The following is a 20,556-nucleotide window of genomic DNA, read 5'->3' on the forward strand; positions in this document are numbered from 1 at the left end:
TCCACTTGTCCAAGTGTTAGGTAGAGAAGAGGAAGTCATTAGTATTAGTATTAAGGTTAACTGTCCATGTAAAGTAAATGTTACCAGTGACACTCCAACACTCAATGTTCAAAATGGGGCACACATTTAGAAAAATAATATCAAGGTTTATCTGCCATTGATAAATATGTTCACTTTGTGACAATAAACAAGAATAATTGACTATGACCAAATATCTATTTCCATTTTTTAAAGAAATTGTCCTCAACAATAGGGTCAATAAACAATGAAAATTACAACATGAAAATGGGCCATAATTATGAGAAAAGGTTATAAAACTAAAACTTTAACCCATTCTCCCAAGTGTGTTCTTATCTTTATGAGCCCAGCTCAAGTTTTAGGGCCCATGGCTACTGGACTCTTGCTAATTCATAGCCCTAATGATTCAATTTAGGCTTATTTGCCCTTGAGAACTGAGATGCATTTTTAATTGGTAATCATGAATACCTAAGTTGAACCAAATGTCTTTGACAGTCTCTGAGAAATGGACCATTAAAAATGTTCATATTGATAGTACAACTATTCATGGTTTATTTGGGACAGGTGACAAGTTGAGCAGACCACCGTGTCGTCATCATTTTAGCACATTTTTCAAATTATACCCAAATTATGTATTTCAATGGGTGAACAAACAATAAACGGTAGATAAATTGCGAAAACTGTTGTTTATGTCTAAATCTTAGGATAATTGTGGAAAAGAATACTTCTATTAGCATTAACTTGACAATTCAATAAACAGAAAAAATTAATAGAAATATATTACAGAAGATGTAAAAACAAGTGCTGTTTGTAAAACACGCATGCTCTCCAAATGGGCAGTTCATTGTAGTGGCAGCCAGGCCATTGTGACCTTTAACTTTGACCTAGTGACCTGAAAATCAATACGGGTCATCTGCCAGTCATGATCAATGTACCAATGAAGTTTCATGATCAAGGCCTAAGCATTCCTGAGTTATCATCCCGAACCACTGTGACCTTGACCTAGTGACCTGAAAATCAATAGGGGTCCTCTGCCAGATGGACCGACAAACCGACCAACTAACGGACCGACCGACATGTGCAAAACAATATTCTCCCTCTTCTCGGAAGGGGTGCATAAAAATATTTATTACATATAAATCAGGATAACTCACTTATGATCAAGTGTCAATGTATGTCAACTTATATCTGATCAACTGTCACTGGTGTCTCAAACAGGGTCTTTATGAGGTTATTTGGTACTCGAAGCCTGGACATTTGTGTCTATGCCTAATAACTCAAACTGCATATTCAGGTTTAAAAACATTGAAATATTAGGCAAAATAATGGGGTTGGCATAAGAAGATGTGTGTTCACTCGAAGTGGTCTTAAACCAATGTTTGTGAATTATTCTAAACTCTGTAAGTCAAGAAATAGTTATCATTTATAAAAAAGATCCATTCATTAAGTGTTCAAGAATATTATAAGAAATATATGCACTTACGCTCTGTCAGTTGACGCCTCAATTCTGAGTTTTCCGTTTTCAGTTTGGAACATTTGTCCTTCATCATTTGAAGCTCATCAACTACCTTGCTGTACTTCTCCTAGAAGTACAAGTTAATATATTGATCTATGAGCAGACTCTTTTTCTGCCGATTTTAATAGTAGTTTCATGTTCCCAAAAAAAATAATTCTGAAGTTTTTTTTTTTGCCATGCAAACAAACTTTTTTATTCTCACAAGGAAAATTGAAGCACAACTTCCCAATTTCACAGGTAATGTTCTCAAAATGCTTTTTCAGGCTATTTAAAAGATCAAATACTTTTTCATTTTAACATCATTTACCTGATTTCCAATCAAACACAAGGCCTTTCTTAATACTTGCAGTTCACCAGTGTAAATACATAAACCAAATACTATTTATTTAATTGCTCATGTTTCTGATATACAAAAAAGGAAATTAATTAACTTACAAGGAGTCCCTCAGAAGTGTTTGAACATTTCTCATTGGCATCATCTTCCAGGTCAGTTTGCTTTCTTTTTTTTGTAAGTGGTCTGGATCCAAAAAATTCCTTTCTAAAAACTAATCAAAAATTAACTTCAAATATATACAACACAAACATGTTTTACATTGTCTGTGGCTTCAGGGCTTTTTTTCTTTCTTTGGGACCCGCCGTAAAATGGCCCTTTCCCCTCGGATTTTTTTCCCCTCAGCAGGCAAATTTTCCCCCAGACTTGATTTTTTCCCTTAATTTTTGTTTTTTTAACTTTAAATTCATAAGTTAACCTGATCCAGTGTAGAAATTATAACATATTGCATAATTAAATTATCTGTTGCCTTGAATTTGTTATAAAACAGCAAAATATGTTAAATTGATTATTTAAGACTTTCCTTATTTCCGCAAATATCCGGTGTTTCACGTGATTTTTTCCCCAAATTTCAGCATTTCGCACGATTATTTTTCCCCTCAAAAAAGGCCAGGCCCTTTCCCCAAAGTAAGATAAAAAACCCTGGGCTTTAAAAACGTCCCGCAACACAGGTGCCTCAACATGCTTGTGAAATTATAACACGAGCACCGCCTTGCGGGTGCAGACCGCTCATCTATTTTCTTTTTTTAAGGGAACGGACTCTCATTTTCAATCACAAAGGAGGGAGGGGTGGAGTGAAGAGGGGTGTATAGTGTGGGGGTGTGGACATTTATTACATTATCTTCCAAAAATGCGAAAAAAATGAAAAAAAAAATCGGGGGGGGGGGGGGGGGAAGGGGGGGGGATTCTTGGGTGCGATGGTTGGACGGTCTTTCAAACATAAAATAATAAAAATAAATATTTGTGTTTTTTAACCGTTTCAAAAAAAAACTACTGCAATAACTAATGCCTACCAGTCTATTATTTCTTAAAAAAAATAATATTCACATTTACAATCTTTCCTTTAATAATTCAAATAAGATGATACCCTTTAGCTAAAGACATACAGTTAAAATAAAATGCAGTAAATTTGGTTGATTTTTGACAAAGCCACTGTCAAATTATTTGATATTGTGCCTACTAATGACAGAGTAGCTCTCTAGACAAGCATTGTCCGGATTAACAGCACAAAAAACATCAAACAATCATTGTGACAAATATGTCAAGATCACACAAGGCAGGTCTGACAAAATTATGCCTGAAAATCATCAATTGATAAATAAATAAGCTTGTTCCCATGACACCACTCCCACTTGCGTTATAAGAAATACAATGAAAATTTTAAAGTCTGTTACAGTTTTGTAAATTCACAATTAATTCTTACATTTTGTTGTTATATTCAGCTAATCCTTTGCTTCGCAGAATGTTCAGACACGACTCAATATCCTCGGTTGATTGAATTTTCAAGAGTGGTCTGAAGAATTTTTCAGAGATTTTCACTGCACCACCCGAGACTTCCTCCACAATGGCCCAAACTCTCTGTTCAAGCTGAGCCATCTTCATATGCAGTCCATACGAATTCTGGAATCTTCTGATGTCCTGTAAATCATGAATAATGATAACCATTCAGTATACAAAACTATAAATAATAACGCTTTGAATAATCAACTTAGAGGACTGTCCAATGTAAAATATTGGATATATTTTTTTTATAAACAACTGGTAGCAAGATGAGTTGCAGATAATTGGTCAGTAACCACATTTTAACTTAACTCTTTTGACCTGTTAATTCTTTCAACAGTGAACAATGCCCATTATATTACTCCAAATATTGTACATAATTGGATAGCAGAAAAGTCAAATTTGAACAAGAGTGCCAAACTGTCACAAGATACGCCCAATTGTAGGTTTTGGACACCATGCTTAATGCTTGAAATGCAGTAAGTGACCTCTAGACCTAGTTATTGACCCGGCATGACCCTTTTTTTAACTTGACCTAGATATCATTTAGATGTAACATCTGACTAAATTTGGTGAAGATCAGATGAAAACTACTTCAATTAGAGAGCGGACACCATACACATGAAATGCACTATGTGACCTTGTGACCTCATTTTTGACCAAGCATAACCCATATTCGAACTTTACTTGCATATCATCTAGACACAACTTCTGACCAAATTTGGTGAAGATCAGATGAAAACTACTTAAATTAGAGAGCGGACATCATGCTTAATCCTTGAAATGCACTAAGTGACCCAGTGACCTTTTTTTTGACCCGACATAACCCATATTCGAACTTGACCTAGATATTGTCTAGACACAACTTCTGACCAAGTTTGGTGAAGATCGGATGAAAACTATTTCAATTTGAGAGCGGACACTGCTGTGGATGCCGCCCGCCAGGGGTTAAACTATAATCAAGTCTCTCAACGTGCTTGCTTTAAACATAGGATTGGTATTGCTTTTTGCAGACAATTTTAATGTGCACCAACTATGTTAAGATTATAATATTGTCAATGCCTACATAAGTACTTTTCATCAAAATGGTGTTTATTTATATTTATTAAATGTCAAATCATTCAACAGCCATTCATGAGTTAGCAGGTAGTCAAGTGCCAATCCAACTGATCCCTCTGTTCATTGATTTAAATCTAAATAATTCAAAGAAAAACTGTTTAAAAGTGTCTTGGTCAAACCATACTATATAAGCATGAGAATGCACGTTTCAGACCCTTCCATTATATAAGTGTAACTATACCTTCACATGAAAGATGGAAGAAAGAGCTTCTTTCCAAGCCTTCATATCCGTTGGTGACATGTGCATTGATGGGCGAACCTGTCTCATAAGCCTCACCTTGTCAATGAAGCTTAGAGGCTTTTGCTTCTCCTGCAAGCAAACATTGTGCTGCCAACCCACCGTTAAGGCTGTGCATGTTGACAGGGCTGAATAAATATTCATTTTGACTGTGGTTATAGTTGCGAGACCACGCCTTAGAAGACCCTGAAGGGCTTCCCTTGTGTGGTTCCCTCCAAGGGTCTCAACCTGTCCGGCACCTGCAGTTCCATGATATTATTATAAGTTGACAAAATGCAATGTACTAGTTTAACAGAATAAGATCACCAAGCAGCATTTAGAATATAAAAAAATCATTATTTCACCGGTCTCTAATAGTAAATTACTGTCTTAAATCTGCTCATCATAAGTTTTTCTCTTTTTATATTAAACCCTTTATAACGCTCAAAATCAACAAAAATTAGTAAAGTATTTTTTTAAATAAAGTCAACACCAAAACAATCAGTGTTCCTTTAAGCAAAAGCCAAAATTCAACTCTAGATGTGGTATAATTACATAGATCTTTGAAGAAACAAAATGCTCGTTTTTATTTATTTGTGACACAATTTATTCCATTTTTATTTTTACTGCAAATAGATCTATTCATAGGAAACAGAAACACTAAAATGGTACCCTATTAGTGTTTATGTGTCGTATGAATAATATATATTGTTGTGGGAAATGAAGATGGCATTATATATGCAAATTAATAATAAAAACGAGCATCTATTTTACCAGACCACATCTGGCGTTGAAAATTCGGCAATTGTCTAATGTAAAAATGAACACTATGTTTCGTTGTTTATTATACGTTATTTTACGAAATATTATACAAAATGTTCGTTTTATTTCAGTAGTAATGGGACTGTAAGTCCATGGAAGTTACTAATCTACTCTTCAATTTTGATAAATTAAGGGGGCAAAACTCTGGAAGTACCAAGGCTATCCCAACATAATTGTATGTGCACTATTGCAGTATATCACATATCATTACTATAAATAGTAACAAAATGACTTTGCGACAGGGCCGTTATTCATCTCTAGCGGGCCAATATAAATTATATCAGCCCGCTGAGCCGGGCCGATTTTTCATATCAGAAAAGAATGGAAACACGCGACTTTTACTGAACAAAATGGCGTCCACATTCAGCCTTAGCCAACAGTGATCAATAAAATTGAGATTCAACAAAGCTGTTATGTCGGCAGCGGGCAGATTATAGACGTCCAGCCCAGCTCTGTCGTGTGTTATTGTCTAAATAATACACATTTATTTTAAGTTTCGTAAAATTACATCCAATATTTAAACAGAAATAGCTCTGGACACCAAAAAAAGGTTTTCAAAATTTATTGATTATATTGATTAAAGTCACAGAAGAGGGCATAACGCTGAAGTTATCAGGACAATCTTAACAAACTTTACACATGCAAAACTGCAGTACAATGTATGATGATAGACATTGATTTAAAAGCTTAAGGAAATTGGATGCAATATTATAGTTATTGAAAAATCAGCTCTGGACGGCAAAAAGTTGACAAAAATAGATTAGTTTCAGTAAAAATATGGGGCATAACTCTGGAATTACAAGGTAAATCCCAAAACACATCTGATGAAAGACAAAGACTTGTCACAATAACTCACACTGTACACTTTGTACTGTGGTGAGCTAAATATATAAAATAGTGCTCGAATATATACCTTTCATCTTTAATATCGACGGGTCACAATCGTCAGGGACCATTCCTACCAGGATTGTAAGTTGTTGAAAAACTCCACTTTGAAAAGAGTCCATTAAAAACTTCACGTGTTCAAGGTCCAGCAGTCTTGATGCTCTTTTTGGCGAAGGTGGGATGAGATTTTCAATGTGGACATCAAATATTCCTAAAAAAATGTTGATGAACAGTAAATTCAAACAAGACATTCATGATTGCATTGTCACTTGCCTGTAGTGGTGCAACATTAAATTGATTTATCGATATATCATGATCTTAATTCCTGAGATAACAATGCATCTATAGCAAACTCATTTATTTATCAGTGGCAGTATGCTAGACATTTATTTTTAAGTTTCATGAAATTCCATACAAAAGTTACTGAGAACAGCTAAGAAAAGTGTGACAGACCCCAGTTCAGACAGTCAGAATAATGGACGGAATGAAAATACCAAACAATATCATTATCACAAGCTCACTCCAACATTATATATAATTGTTCTTACCCAAAAACATCTTTTGTGCTTCATTCTCATTAGTGTCTGAAACAAAGTAGTACTTGCTAGTGTTACTTATTGTTTTTCAGCAAATTGTCATTGTTCATTGCCTACCAAGTTCAAATATAAATTACAAGTAAACACAGCATTGTCGAGATTTCAGAAACTTGATCTCACAAACTTTTCAATAGCCAGATTATGTATGGTAGAGACAGAAGCTAGTGTTATTTTTCCTTCTATGGACAGATACGGTAAACGGACCTGTTCCAAATGACCTATGGACCCGTTCCCAAAATGAACCAGACCCATCCCAATTTCAAAAAAAACTACAACAAAATCGAGTAAACAATTCCCCGAAATCGCCAACTTGACGTATTTCGAGACTGTTTCAACTTGCTGCCCATTTTACTTCTCAATCATTGACTGGTTTAAACATTTAACGTTAAATTTGCACATTAAATACGTGTATGTTATGGCAAAGTATAAACCCGTCTGAATTTTCTGACGCTTTCGACAATATTCGCCATGAGTCGAGAACAAAATTAAAGCCTAGATAAGTAAAAAGCAACTTGTTAAGCGATCTTTGCTTTGTAAAAAGTTAAGCGTCTGTTTAGTCCACCTTTTCCCCTCAGTACACTGCAAAAAATTGTCGAAGATGACAGTAGTCTAGTGATAAGTATGAAGCCTGGGGGTGTCTGGACTCTCATCAGCCCAGAAAGATGCCAGCTTGATATATTTAACGCAAATAAAAGCAGAGAACAATGTCTGTAACAATCTGTGTTTTGGTCAAATGTTGTTTGTGCAAGACTGTGAATAAAAGTTTATGTAGCTTTCCTGTGTTAACAAAAGCTGCCAAAAGTTAAACAAGTAAACAAAGTAAAAAAAAACATTCTTCAATTGTTACAATTCACAACTTGATTTTACCCAATTTGGTGATTTCAGGGCGCGAAAATTTCCGAATGGCAACGGACATGTTCCCAATTGGGTGAAAAAAATAACTTGATTCACAAAATTATCTTTCTGCCCAATTAAGGAAGCTCTGATCGAGTGTATAGATCCCAATAGTTATTTAATTGCAGTAAATACGGGTCTAAATAGATCAATTTCTTTTAAATAACGGTGATTTTTGGGCTGGACTGATTTGGTAATTAGATTTTCTTTGATTAAAAGAATTTAAAAAAAAAATCTAGTGCTACAATGCAAAATCTATATTATTACTGGTACCTTTCGTAGAAGAATCACGTGCCTTTATCAACGTCTCAACTCCATCATCCAAAGAAAGGTCTGGCACATCAGTTAAAGACTCTGTTTAACAAAAAATAGAATGAATACCCATCCACTTTACACCCCCTCACACCATTCATTCATTTTTGTTTATTTCGCTCGCTAGTTTTATTTTTGAGGACAAATATTTAATTTTTTTGTATCCTTATGGAGCAGACAAAATTTTTTTTAAATGCAACTGTGTGGGGTTTTTTGCATTTATTTATGTGTTTGAAAAATCCAGCACAACATTATGGATGGTATGAATACAAACTGTTAAAATAAAGCAATTTTGAAGCACACTTCTTTATAAATTTAAAACTATCTGCAATGACACAAGTGGTTAAAACATGGGTCACCATTAAACATATGCTTTATTCTTGCAAAAAAAACATTAAGTTCATTTAGCAGTTCCTTTGTTTGTAAATTGAAAAATTATAAAAATAAATAATTCAGTGTCAATAAAAGAGTTCAGGCTTTTTTCAGCTGATTTTATAGCCACTATAAGCAATATCAGGGCTTTTTTTCCTTCTTTGCGAGTGGCCCTGGAAGGACATTTCACAATTTTGATAGGGACAATTCACAAACCTAACAGGGCCGTGAATTTTTACAAAATTGGCCGTTTTTCACAATTTCAACAATTTCACGGCTCGGTTTTTCACAATTTTAAGAAGTTCGTGACTCAATTTTTCACAATTTTGAATAGTTAGCGACTCAATTTTTCACAATTTTGAAAAGTTCATGACTCATTTTTTCACAATTTTTAAAAGTTCACGACTCATTTTTTCACAAAGTGAGGGTGCCAGGGCCGCTTCACAAAGTCAGGAAAAAAAGCCCTGAATATTATCAATAGCAAAACTCATTTTTTCCCAAATCCCTCACACAAAATATCCCAATAGGTTGATTTGAAAAAGTTTAGAAAATATGAGACTTCCAGTGTATATAAAGGACTTACATGTTGAAATTACCAATAAAATCATTTATCAAAAACAATTTATCCATCAATTCATTAAGTTTTACTAATATTTTCCCAATTTGGGGTAAATTGACACTGGAATTATCAATTTTAAAGGGTAAAGTACATGTTTCCAAAGTTGCGAAAAAAGCCCTGAAATTATACAGCATACCAGTGAAGGAATCATCACTACTTGGCATATTGTCCTCTGAATCTGATGTGGTTGACTGAACTGCAATAAAAACATTTTATTGTAAACTACAGAGCCAGATATTGTGATTTTATCATATTTTGTGAAGGAGTTCATTTAAAATTAAGTTGTTTAAGTCTGAACAACTGAACCTGTACACGGACACTCACTGCATATAAAATAACTGAAAAATGGAACTTCATTTGGTTGGAATATTTTTTAATATGATTCCCACGTTTTTCCAATTGTTTTTGATAAACAACTAAGAACATATATTTTCAACTAGGTATGTGTCTTTCAGAATCAACCCACAACAGTTGACAGGTTTTTTTTTTCCTTCTTTGTGACCCGCCGAAAATTGGCCCTTTCCCCTCCGATTTTTTGGTTCCCCTTAGCTGGTAAAGTTTCCCCTAGATTTCATTTTCCCCTCCAAAAAAAAACAATTTTTATTTTTATTTTTTTTAACATTTAAATATATAAGTTAACCTGATCATGTGTAGAAAATAGAATAATATTGCATAATTAAATTTTCTGTTTCCTTGAATTTGTTTTAAAAACAGTAAAATATGCTTAATTGATTATTTAAGACTGTCCTTATTTTCCCCCAAAATCAGGCATTTCGTGTGTTTTTTCTTCCAAAATCCGGAGTTTCGCGGGATTTATTTCGCCTCAAAAAAGGCCAGGCCCTTTCTCCAAAATCAGATTAAAAACCCTGGTTGAACCACACATAGTTAACATTTCAATACAAATACAAATGCATCTTTAAATCTGGATATTTACACAATGAAATTGTCCTTTTTAATCCAACTCATTTCAATTAGTTTACTGGCAATACTTATCAATTCTGCTCCCATTTTCTTTAATAAATTATTTATAAACAATGTGTTGTTCTTGTTCAAAGTTCAGAAATTGAAATAATCAGCCCTTGAAAATATCAACATATCTAATTTTATGTTCTACAGGTAGCTACTACACCTTTTCTCCAGATAATTGACATCTTTTAACAATATAAAGGCACATAATGATCAAAGCTTGTAAGAAACAAGAGGCCCATGAGGGCCTGAATCGCTCTACTGGCTGGAATCAATAGGGCTCAAGCCCTTGATAGTATGAACAATCTGAGTAAGTTTTAAACAAACAGACCCAAAATGGGAAATTCATCGCATAAACAAAAAAATACATAAAATTTAAACTTCAAATGGCTCCGTTTCAACAATAAGTTGGACAAATTTTCTTCACTCTCAATGGGGTTCTGGCCCTTGATGATATAAAACATCCATTGAAGTTTCAAAAGGATAGAACTTCATATTTAAACAAACAAGAATTGTGTTTGTCGGAAACACTATGTCCCCTTCTGCGCCTCTTTGATTATTTTTTTTTACCTTTGACCTTGAAGGATGACCTTGACCTTTCACCACTCAAAATGTGCAGATCCATGAGATACACATGCATGCCAAATATGTAGTTGCTATCTTCAATATTGCAAAAGTTATGGCAAAATGTTAAAAGATTTTCATTTTTTTCTCAAATTCAAGGGGAGATAATTCTGGACTTATAACTCCAATATTGCTCATTCTCAATAGGGTTTGACTCATCATTCAAATAAAGACACTGTGAAAGTCGGGAAATGTTTGGATAAAAACTGTGGACTTAATTTCGTAAACAAGCCTTATTTCACAATTTTCTCAAATTCAAGGGGAGTTAATTCTGGACTTTTTACTCTGATGTAACCCATTTTCGATAGGGTTAGAGTCCTCATTAATATCAACACACTGGACAAGTTTGAAAAGAATCTGATGAAAAATGTGGACTTTATCGGATAAACAAGAGAAAGTCTAACGCGCACACAGACAGACAGAAACCATGCCATCCCATAACCTCTTCTGGCCTATGGCCAGTAGAGCTAAAAATACAAAATAACGTTTTATTGCACAATTTTTTAATGTTACTGTAACCAAGAAGCCATTAATATGATTAATAGGCTGATAGCTCTGTAAACTTTTGTTTGAAAAGAATGAAAAATATTTTACCATAGCTGGACCATCTTTTTAAGAAAGCCGAACAAGTTTTCTTTCCTTCATTGGTGTTATCTTCCAAAGAGAGCAGAAAGCAAGCTGTTCCTACTTTCACCTGAAATAGAATTCAGTCAAAATCTTTTTTTTCTTACAATTTTGGCGACATGACATACCAATGAACTTTATGCTTGAATATCCTATTTCATACGAATTTTTTTATATAGGTATTTCTATGGTTCAAAAGTTGAATCAAAGATGAATGTATGTGTCTTTTATTTTCTCCTCGTGTTAAGTAGCAATAACTTTACTCTTGACTTGTTCTTTTTTGTCACAAGATTCATAAGGCATTTTAAATGAAAATTTTGTACAATGTTAAGTTAAGAAAGGAAGTTGTTAACTCTTGGCAAATCTTAAGGTTCGTTTTCCTTCTGAAACATACATATCAGGGATGGAAATTAGTGGTTGCCTGTGAGCCCAGGGCCAGTACATTTTGTCCTGGGCAACACAAATTCAAAAGTTAGTAGTCTGGATGGGCAACTTGCTTTTTTAAGCTTTAAACAATTCAGTGCAATTAAACATTTAATGCAATTGGCTACTATGAGTTAATCATTAATTTGTCAATTAAGCAAAGTTGTTGTTTAGTTATCTTTTATTATATTTCAAAGAAGTCCTACATACATATGACACTACATAAACATCATACTGGGCTTGCGAGTCTTTGCTTGGCAACCTAAATACTAAAGATGGTTGCCAGTGTTGGCAATCCATTGTTTAAAGTAAGTTTCCATCCCTGCACATTGAATCATTACATTATCACAAAAATATGCACTAATAAGATTGTACTCATAATTATGCAAAACACTATTATTCATTTAATCAAAGTCAACAATTTGTATACATGTAAATATCAATAGAAAGCCCATGTTGCATTGTTTTTGGATATATAAATATATATTATGTTTTCATCTGATTTGGGCAGCCCGGCGAGTTATAACTTCAACTTTCGAAAATATCATACCGTATTACAATCTAGATTTACGGTTGACATGTCAGGCTTTTACCGCTCCATTTTGGGAATACACCACACTGGAATTTTGGGAATTTTGCGTCGTGAAAACCCCCATTTTGGGAAAAAAATTATTCGCAAAATTGGCTCAATTGGGAAAAATAATCGCATGTAAATAGTGTTCCTTATATTTCAAAGAAGCCGTTAACTGGTAAATAACAACTATTTTGATAACTTATAATTAAAATTTTACAAAGTATTATGAACATGTGAGATAAGTGCAGGTTTTTTAATCTGAACTTTGGGAAAAGGCCTGGCCTTTTTTGAGGTGAAAAAAATCGTGCGAAGCGCCGGATTTTGAGGAAAATAAGGAAAGTCTTAAATAATCATTAACATATTTTTACAGTTTTTAAAACAAATTCGAGGCAACAGATAATTTAATTATGCAACACTTTCTATTTTCTACACCGGATCAGGTTAACTTATATATTTTAAGGTAAAAAAAAAATTATTTTTTTTTGGAATTGGGAATTTTTTTCAATTTGGAAAAAAACAACCAGATTTGCATTGGGAATGGGGCCGGACCCGTGGCATAGGGCGGAAAAAGCCTGCATGTTCATACTTTATACCAATTTGTAGCGTTTATATTTGGAGTTCAGTTTTATAAATTACATCTTGCTTAGGAGAATAGAATTGATGTAAGCTAATCAATTGCTAACGGTCACGTGACTCAGTAACGACACTGTTTAAAGGGCTGGGGTAAAATGTGTCTGTTTGTGTTTAACTCGCTATAAATCCATTAATAACAACGAAAATATACTAAAAGTTATATTTTTGAAATAGAAATAAATAAGCAACAAGATTATGTATAAACAAATAAAATCAATGATTAGCAGGGGTGTAAAATAACTGTCGCCCGCTCGCATTGGCGACCGTATTTTAGCCTCGGGCGAATGGAATCTCCGCATAACTAGATAGGCCAGTGCTTTGATTAGGTTACAGGTGCTAGTCTTGTTGTCATTTTAATAGACTGTGCGGTCGTTTAATAGCGATAGAAATGCTGCGCTATATGCTGGAACTGAAACCAGTCTGCAGTGCGCATAAAGTAATGTTTATTCGGACACCGTTTATATTCCCACATTATGTCGTCGTCGAAACAAATCGACATAAGTAACTTTTTAGGAGCGAATAATTGAAAGGATAATAAAGATAGTGAATAACAACTTTGTAGCGCAGAGGTCCAGAGGTGGCGAAATCTTAAAAAATTGTACTTGTCCTCGAACAACAATTTAGGAAATTTATCTTGTCCGTTGCTGAACTACACATGTCCATTAATGTTAATTTAAATTCTAAACACATTTATTGTTATACCTACACCAGTCTTGGCATTATTTTTTTGAGGCACTATGGTCTATCCCGATCGGGCTACCAGCTGGGAAATGTTACTAGCCCGAATCAATTTTAACTAGCCCGAATTAAAGTTATTATTTTGTAACATTTGTAACTATGTCAGTCTTGGACCTAACCCACTCCATCCCGTAATATTACAAGTTATAGAGTCGAGAATGATCAACTTACTACACTGTTCAATGAGTGCCCAAATGACCGAATTTGACAATCAGGCAAAAATATCGATTCAGTTCTGAATAAGCTTCTATAGCAGGGGGGTCGATTGTCCCAAATGTGAAATCCGGAAAATTAGACTGAGGGTCTGGGGCCCGCACGTCCCCAACCACGATAAAGGGCAGAGCTACCCCCAGCCCTAAGTTATTTTAGATTCGCAAATTTTCGTTTAAGTTATGATATTTGTGAGGAAACAGTGTTACCAAACATTTACCATGGTCTAATATAGCCATTATATGCATCTTTTGACGATTTAAAAACCTGAAAATTATAAAGCGTTGCAACGCGAAACGATTTCATATTAAATTTGGAGAGTTCTGTTGTTGTCGTTTAATTTTGTGAAACTACGAAGATTGCTTATATAGGGCATAAAATACGAAATACCTATATGCTTGGCAGAATAGTCGAGCGGGCTAATGCGTTTTTACTTCAGGTCTCCGGGGGGTCAGTGGTTCGAGCCCTGCTGTGGGCTACTTTTTAAAGTTTTCATCTTGATTTCTCACTGGAGCTTTTTAGATCCAATGCTTACATTTATTTAATTACTTACTTCAAAACATGCCAAAATGTGTGATAAGGCCCCTTTATGCTATTAGTGTCTGATATCCGGGCTTGAATGTTGCTCACAATATCTTATTTGCGCAACAAAATAGAAAACCAGAAAACTCTCCACCATTGTTTGATTGCCTCCCCGGTTGTATGCTCTTAATATTACCAATATTAAAATTAGCTTAATATTTGAGAGCGTCAATAAATATCCTATGAAAATTCATCATCTAATCCATTCGCAGCACAAGTTTCTAAAGCTAATACAACAGCCAGGACAGATTTTGAGGGCGCGCAAAGAATTTAGATGGATTTTTTTAAGGCTATATTCTAAGGAACCAAATATTACCAATATTAAAAGTAGCTTTATTATTTATATTTTTAAACATGTTGGACTAGAGTCTAGACAGACTCAGACTGTCATACTCCTATAAATATGAGGTCGATTTACATCGACCTCATATCGTTTAACGTTATTTTGCAATAGCATCGTTCCGACATGAATTCATGTCGGAAGCTTTAACGGCATCAAATTCATATAACAGCACAGAATAATCATGCAATAAATTATTAAACATAAAATATAAACATTATTTTACTAATTGCATTAGAAAAATGTTTATACAAACTTACAAGTAATGATAGTCCAGACCTTAAAACACTACCACTGTTCAAATTCCATATTGTTGCCATATAGCACTGTGTAAATTGAAAGTTGCATAATGTTACCTCATTGGTCGGTTATAAATACATTGTTTCTCTATATATAGTATTCGATTTAAACGAAAATAATAATTTACGTGGAATGTCATATTAGTTTTCCATTAAAACTTTGATCTTGCCGTGTGTGTTTATGGACGTTATTAATTATGTTATACTTATTTTTGTATTTCATTAAGAATTAGAACGTGTAGCCCTTTTTGTTAACTGTTTTTAGCAAACCATTCGCGGCTTAATAAGACACGGAAAATAGTTAAAGCGACACTTTCATTTAAAGGTTTAATGTGAACATTATTAAATGAAACCTTTTTTTGGTATTAATATATTTTATTGACATGTTAAATTCGATACTTGAAAAGGTGTTTAGTCTTTAAAAAGATGTCGCTGATATTGTTAATTTCAATAACTGTTAATATGCTTAATGTTGTATAAGAAATTGAATAGTTTCACTGAGTTGTATTCCCGCCTAAAATACGATATCGTAAAACGCGCAACGGTTAAGAATAAGGTCTGAATAAGTTTAGATATTCAGATCCGAATATCAGCAGCTGTGCCAGCTGGGAAGCCCCGTTTTGGCTTTAACAACCGCAAGCGAAACAACATACTTTTTTAAGTCTTGCACTAAGACTCCATGATCACAAGTATAGGTCCCTGCTGTGGCTTATGACACCATAGTGTTATTTAGTATTGGTCGGCACAGTATCTGATCATAAAGAGATAATTGGTTTGTGCTGAACACAGAGGCAATAAAACCACAGATCTATCAATAAACAAGATTATTGAGATATCTTTTATTGAACACCGCGATAAAAATGCTCAAACCACGGACTCTAGATTACACGGATAAGAAACATGGCAACATTCTCAGAATCATCACTGCTATATGCGTAATCACCTAACAATTCGTCTAAAAATAATTTATATATTTGAGTTGAAGACGATGTACTGTTGTATAAGTCTGAATAAACTATCTGTCTGCCTGTCTAAATCTAAGCCGTCATCGTCCCAGTGAAAAAAAATCTGATTTTGAATAGTTGGACATGATGCCCTGATGTCAAAATACGAAATGACCCGCGTAACACCGACCGTGATTTTCAAGAATCTTTAATTAATTGATAATTTAAGGTAAATAACATTTCATATAATTATACAAAATTCCCTCGTTGATAATTAACAGCAAACGATGAATGTTTTTGACACCCATTTTATTTCAAGTATGCATTCAAAGCCGAATAAAATCGAGAGGGTCCGCTATATACGCTGTTTCATCATAAATTTATCACCCTTTCTGTGTTATAAACAAGAGCTGAAATCGTTAATTTATTAAGATTTATTTATAATAAGCTTTATTGATATGTTTCGTGAACAAAATACCACAATATATTCCATAAAAAATATAATAATCATGGCAAAGGAAATTCAATGGCCGGTTTCAAAACAAAAGCATAATCGCCAAGACCGTAGCATCAGTTCAGTGCGTTAAGAACGCGCGCTACTTTCTTCCGCCTTCATTCCTTAATTACTTTCGTTTTTAAACAATTTTTTTCTATCTTATACAGAATTCTATCCTACTAAGCAAGATGTTATTTTTAAAACTGAACTCCAAATATAAACGCTACAAATTGGCATTAAGTACGAACATGTCAACCGTAAATCTAGATTCTAAAACTCCAAAACGGTATAATATTTGCAAAAGTTAAAGTTATAACTCGCCGCGCTGTCGAAATCAGAAGAACGCTACAAATTGGTATTAAGTACGAACATGTCAACCGTAAATCTAGATTCTAAAACTCCAATACGGTATGATATTTGCAAAAGTTAAAGTTATAACTCGCCGGGCTGTAGAAATCAGAAGAAAAACTTAACATATGTTTATATATCTGTTTACTTCGTAACGTAAGCTTTCTAATGATATATAATTTGTCAAAATCGGCCGAGAAATGAAACTATAATTCAACAAAAGACGTGAGTGGGTACATCAAAATGTATAACCTCGGCGCTTCGCTGTACGCTAATTGTACAAGATCGATAGCCACAACACGGTAAAACGTGCCGTGGTAAAACATAAAATGTGTATTTCTTGTGTTTATCTCGCTATAAATCCATTAATAACAACGGGAGTATACTAAAACGTATATTTTTTGAAAGAGGAATTAATAAGCAACAAGATAACGTATAAACCAATAAAATCGGATGAATAGTTTTTGCATAAGATTGAATTTACTACAGTAAGGGTCAAATACTCGATTCATCTCCTATCAATATACACTCCGTGATACAACTGGTAGTTTTAACACACACATATAGGTTTCATTTAATTAAAAAGTACATAAAGCTAAAAAGTGATGTTGTTTGTTGTACAACAACAATTGGTTATGTGTAACCTATACAAAAAATAATTTTGTTCAAGATAATTCAATGTAATTCTATAAACGTCAAACACACTTCGTGTGTTGTGTATGTTTATTTTTAAAAATGTACATAAGTGGTTTAAAAGCACAATTTTTACACATTTAAGAGGTAATCGCTCACACTTATGTCTAATTAATGATAATTTTATGCATTAGCAAAGATTTAACGAGAAAAACTGAAGTTTAAGTTGAACTCAATTTGCTATAGGAAAACGACGGTAGCCGTTTAGACGTAAGCGGGGTAGCTTACGTCTAATTATTTGGACTAAGACTGTCAGAGACGAGCAAAATTCTCTAAATCTTCCACCGTTTTGTTTTAGTCTTTCCCCGGTTGAACGCCCCAGTGTAAAAAGTTACTCAAATATGCATCAAGCGAAAACGTGTTATATTTAGTGTTACCTTTCCTTCGATTTTTATCCATTACAAATGTTATGTTTTATTAAACAAGTTCATGATTGCCCTTTTTTAAATGGCGTCCCAAAGATATTGATTGGTCGCTTAAAGGTTACTCAACACCAATAGTTAAACGAAACCCCTGACCATTCTCCTAGCAGATTTGTCGTTCGTCCCCTAATTAACCGCTGTGAAAGAGAGTCCCCTGGCATTACGTTCTACACTTAAGCTTATAATTTTTAGTAACAAACCACTTGATAATAAGTTATCACTATAGAAAAATATATTATCATATTAAATACTACATATTTAAGTAATATACGAAAATTAAGCTGGCATACAATAATAAACAAACTGACATGCTAAATACAAGAGATAAGGAGATTATCATGCATTTTTAAAAGTAAACCATGCGTGTTTAAGTCAAAGAAAGTAAGATATAGAAGGAAAATATAATTACTAATTTAAGTAATACAATTTAAAAGATTATTCAACCATGTATATTTCACACATAAAAAATTATAATGAAAGTATATTTTACTTAATAATGATATAAGTTACATATTAAATAATTTCCTTAGATGGAAAAATAGCAGGATAAAAACTTATTCAATTGGGACCGGGAGGGTGCAGGACATTATGCACAAATGTCTTAATGAGCTCCCTCTTCATTGTTCCACTTTTGGAACGTTGTGCGCACTGTTTGGTACATTGTGCGAAATGCAAGGAAATGTGTGAAGCGGTGGTTTGGGGTGTTAAATACATGTATATTTTAATAAGCAGCGTTATCTGTGGTTAATTAACCTAAGCGGACACATGTCACACTACACCCAATACCCAAACTGTGATTTATACTGGTATGATTTATCAAGCAAATTCAATATTGATTTTTAAATATTTTTTTATGCATACTAAGAAAACGTAATTATATCGTTGAAAACAATAGAGGAATGTCACTGTAAGCAAGTATATAATTTTATTACAGTTACAAATGTGGCCCAATAGAACGTAGTTTACTCACTTTAATCATCCATTTACTTTTGTTTGGCAAAGGTGACAGAACTTTTTTAATATGTTATAAGGAGATCAAGCTTTACAACATACCTTCAGCTGTGAAATACTGTTCCTTGCAGCCTTCAGTCCAGATATGATTCCTTTCACTTCCTCGTTGACTATCAACGGCAAAGTCATCGCACTCAAGCGAACAGACCACTCCATATTTACCAATTATAATAGCAATGCTTTTAAGTTATTTTATAACAGCACGAACTGAAATTGTAATTAAGATACTAGTATGTTGGATTTATAATGTGTTGTGACGATTATGTATTATATCATATCAGTTGACGAGTGATGTAACGCGCACCTGCAAAAGTTTATACTCCGCCCACTGGTTGGCAAAAATAGATGGAATTCGTATAAGCTCCGCCCATATAAAGACGGTGAACATAATCCTCGATCTTATTGATAATCATGCACTATATCAAATATAATTTTATAAATTATGTCTGAATAAAACATAAGCTTGCAAGTAAATGCATTTTAGTAACGAATATACTGTAGTAATAATTTGTTATTATTACTTAAAACGAACTCGGGAGTAGAATTCAATCTAACGGCTCGGTATATGTGGTAACCACAAAGATCTCCTAACTTAATTAGCACATCATTTGAGATATAAAAAAATCTCAGAAATGCAAATTCTTTCAGAATTAATTTAATCTAATAAAAAAAAAACTATTAAGGTTGACAACAAACAACACATATATATATCGAATTTATTTACGCAACAAATAGTTCTGATTTGAACCTTAATATGTCTTTAAAAACTTACAATGTAACACATTAAATAAATTCTCTCGCTAAAAGCTATTGTTTTTATTTCAAAATATAAGTTTTGCAACGGTCAAGCTATAGAAAACGAGTACCACTTTCTTCTTGTTTGCCCCCTATATTGAGAAATTAGAAAGGAACATTAAAACCATAGATGACGTTAAATAAATTTGACATTCTAATGCAGTCGGTAAATACAAAAAGACATTATAAACCTTGCTTATATATTTTAACTGCTAATGTAATGCGTATTAATATGGACAATCAGTTATAATTAATAACAAGATGATAGCCATGTTAAATGATATTTGTCATTGAATATGTTTGTATAATTTAATAAAATCTACAATTTCCACGAGTTACAGTTGAAGATATAATTTTATTGATTACTGCTGTTATACTGTTGGTGTTTTTAACATAATTAATTCTCTTATTGAATCAATATATTGATATAATTATACACACTGCGTAACTTTCTGTTTTGTTGCAAAAAAGCATTGTGTTATCATATATGCTAATAAAGGTTGTTGTTGGTATTTAATTGTTCACACCAATTGTGAGACTGTTTGTTTCATCATGTTTAACCCGGTGTTAAATTGCACATTATAATTATGTTCGTTCATCTCAAACCGATTATCATGTTATGATCGTTTATTG

At 33.5% G+C, this 20,556-nt stretch overlaps 1 protein-coding gene across 4 annotated transcripts in view; it reads right to left on the reverse strand.

Moving 5' to 3' along the window:
• The window catches only part of LOC127854904 (uncharacterized), a 200,061-nt gene extending 181,884 nt beyond the window's left edge, over positions 1–18,177 (reverse strand). For all 4 annotated transcript variants that reach the window (XM_052390012.1, XM_052390013.1, XM_052390009.1 and 1 more), the window contains exons 1-10: positions 18,073–18,177; positions 11,386–11,485; positions 9,338–9,397; positions 8,172–8,252; positions 6,957–6,992; positions 6,437–6,619; positions 4,666–4,961; positions 3,289–3,503; positions 1,970–2,072; positions 1,502–1,601 (exon numbers count right to left, since the gene is read on the reverse strand). In XM_052390012.1, the coding sequence (XP_052245972.1) occupies positions 1,502–1,601; positions 1,970–2,072; positions 3,289–3,503; positions 4,666–4,961; positions 6,437–6,619; positions 6,957–6,992; positions 8,172–8,252; positions 9,338–9,365 (1,042 nt within the window). In that variant the 5' untranslated portion in view covers positions 9,366–9,397; positions 11,386–11,485; positions 18,073–18,177. The remainder of the gene's footprint in view (positions 1–1,501; positions 1,602–1,969; positions 2,073–3,288; positions 3,504–4,665; positions 4,962–6,436; positions 6,620–6,956; positions 6,993–8,171; positions 8,253–9,337; positions 9,398–11,385; positions 11,486–18,072) is intronic.
• Positions 18,178–20,556: the final 2,379 nt, after the last annotated feature.

The sequence above is a fragment of the Dreissena polymorpha genome, chromosome 13 (assembly GCF_020536995.1).
Source record: "Dreissena polymorpha isolate Duluth1 chromosome 13, UMN_Dpol_1.0, whole genome shotgun sequence".
NCBI lineage: Eukaryota > Metazoa > Mollusca > Bivalvia > Myida > Dreissenidae > Dreissena > Dreissena polymorpha.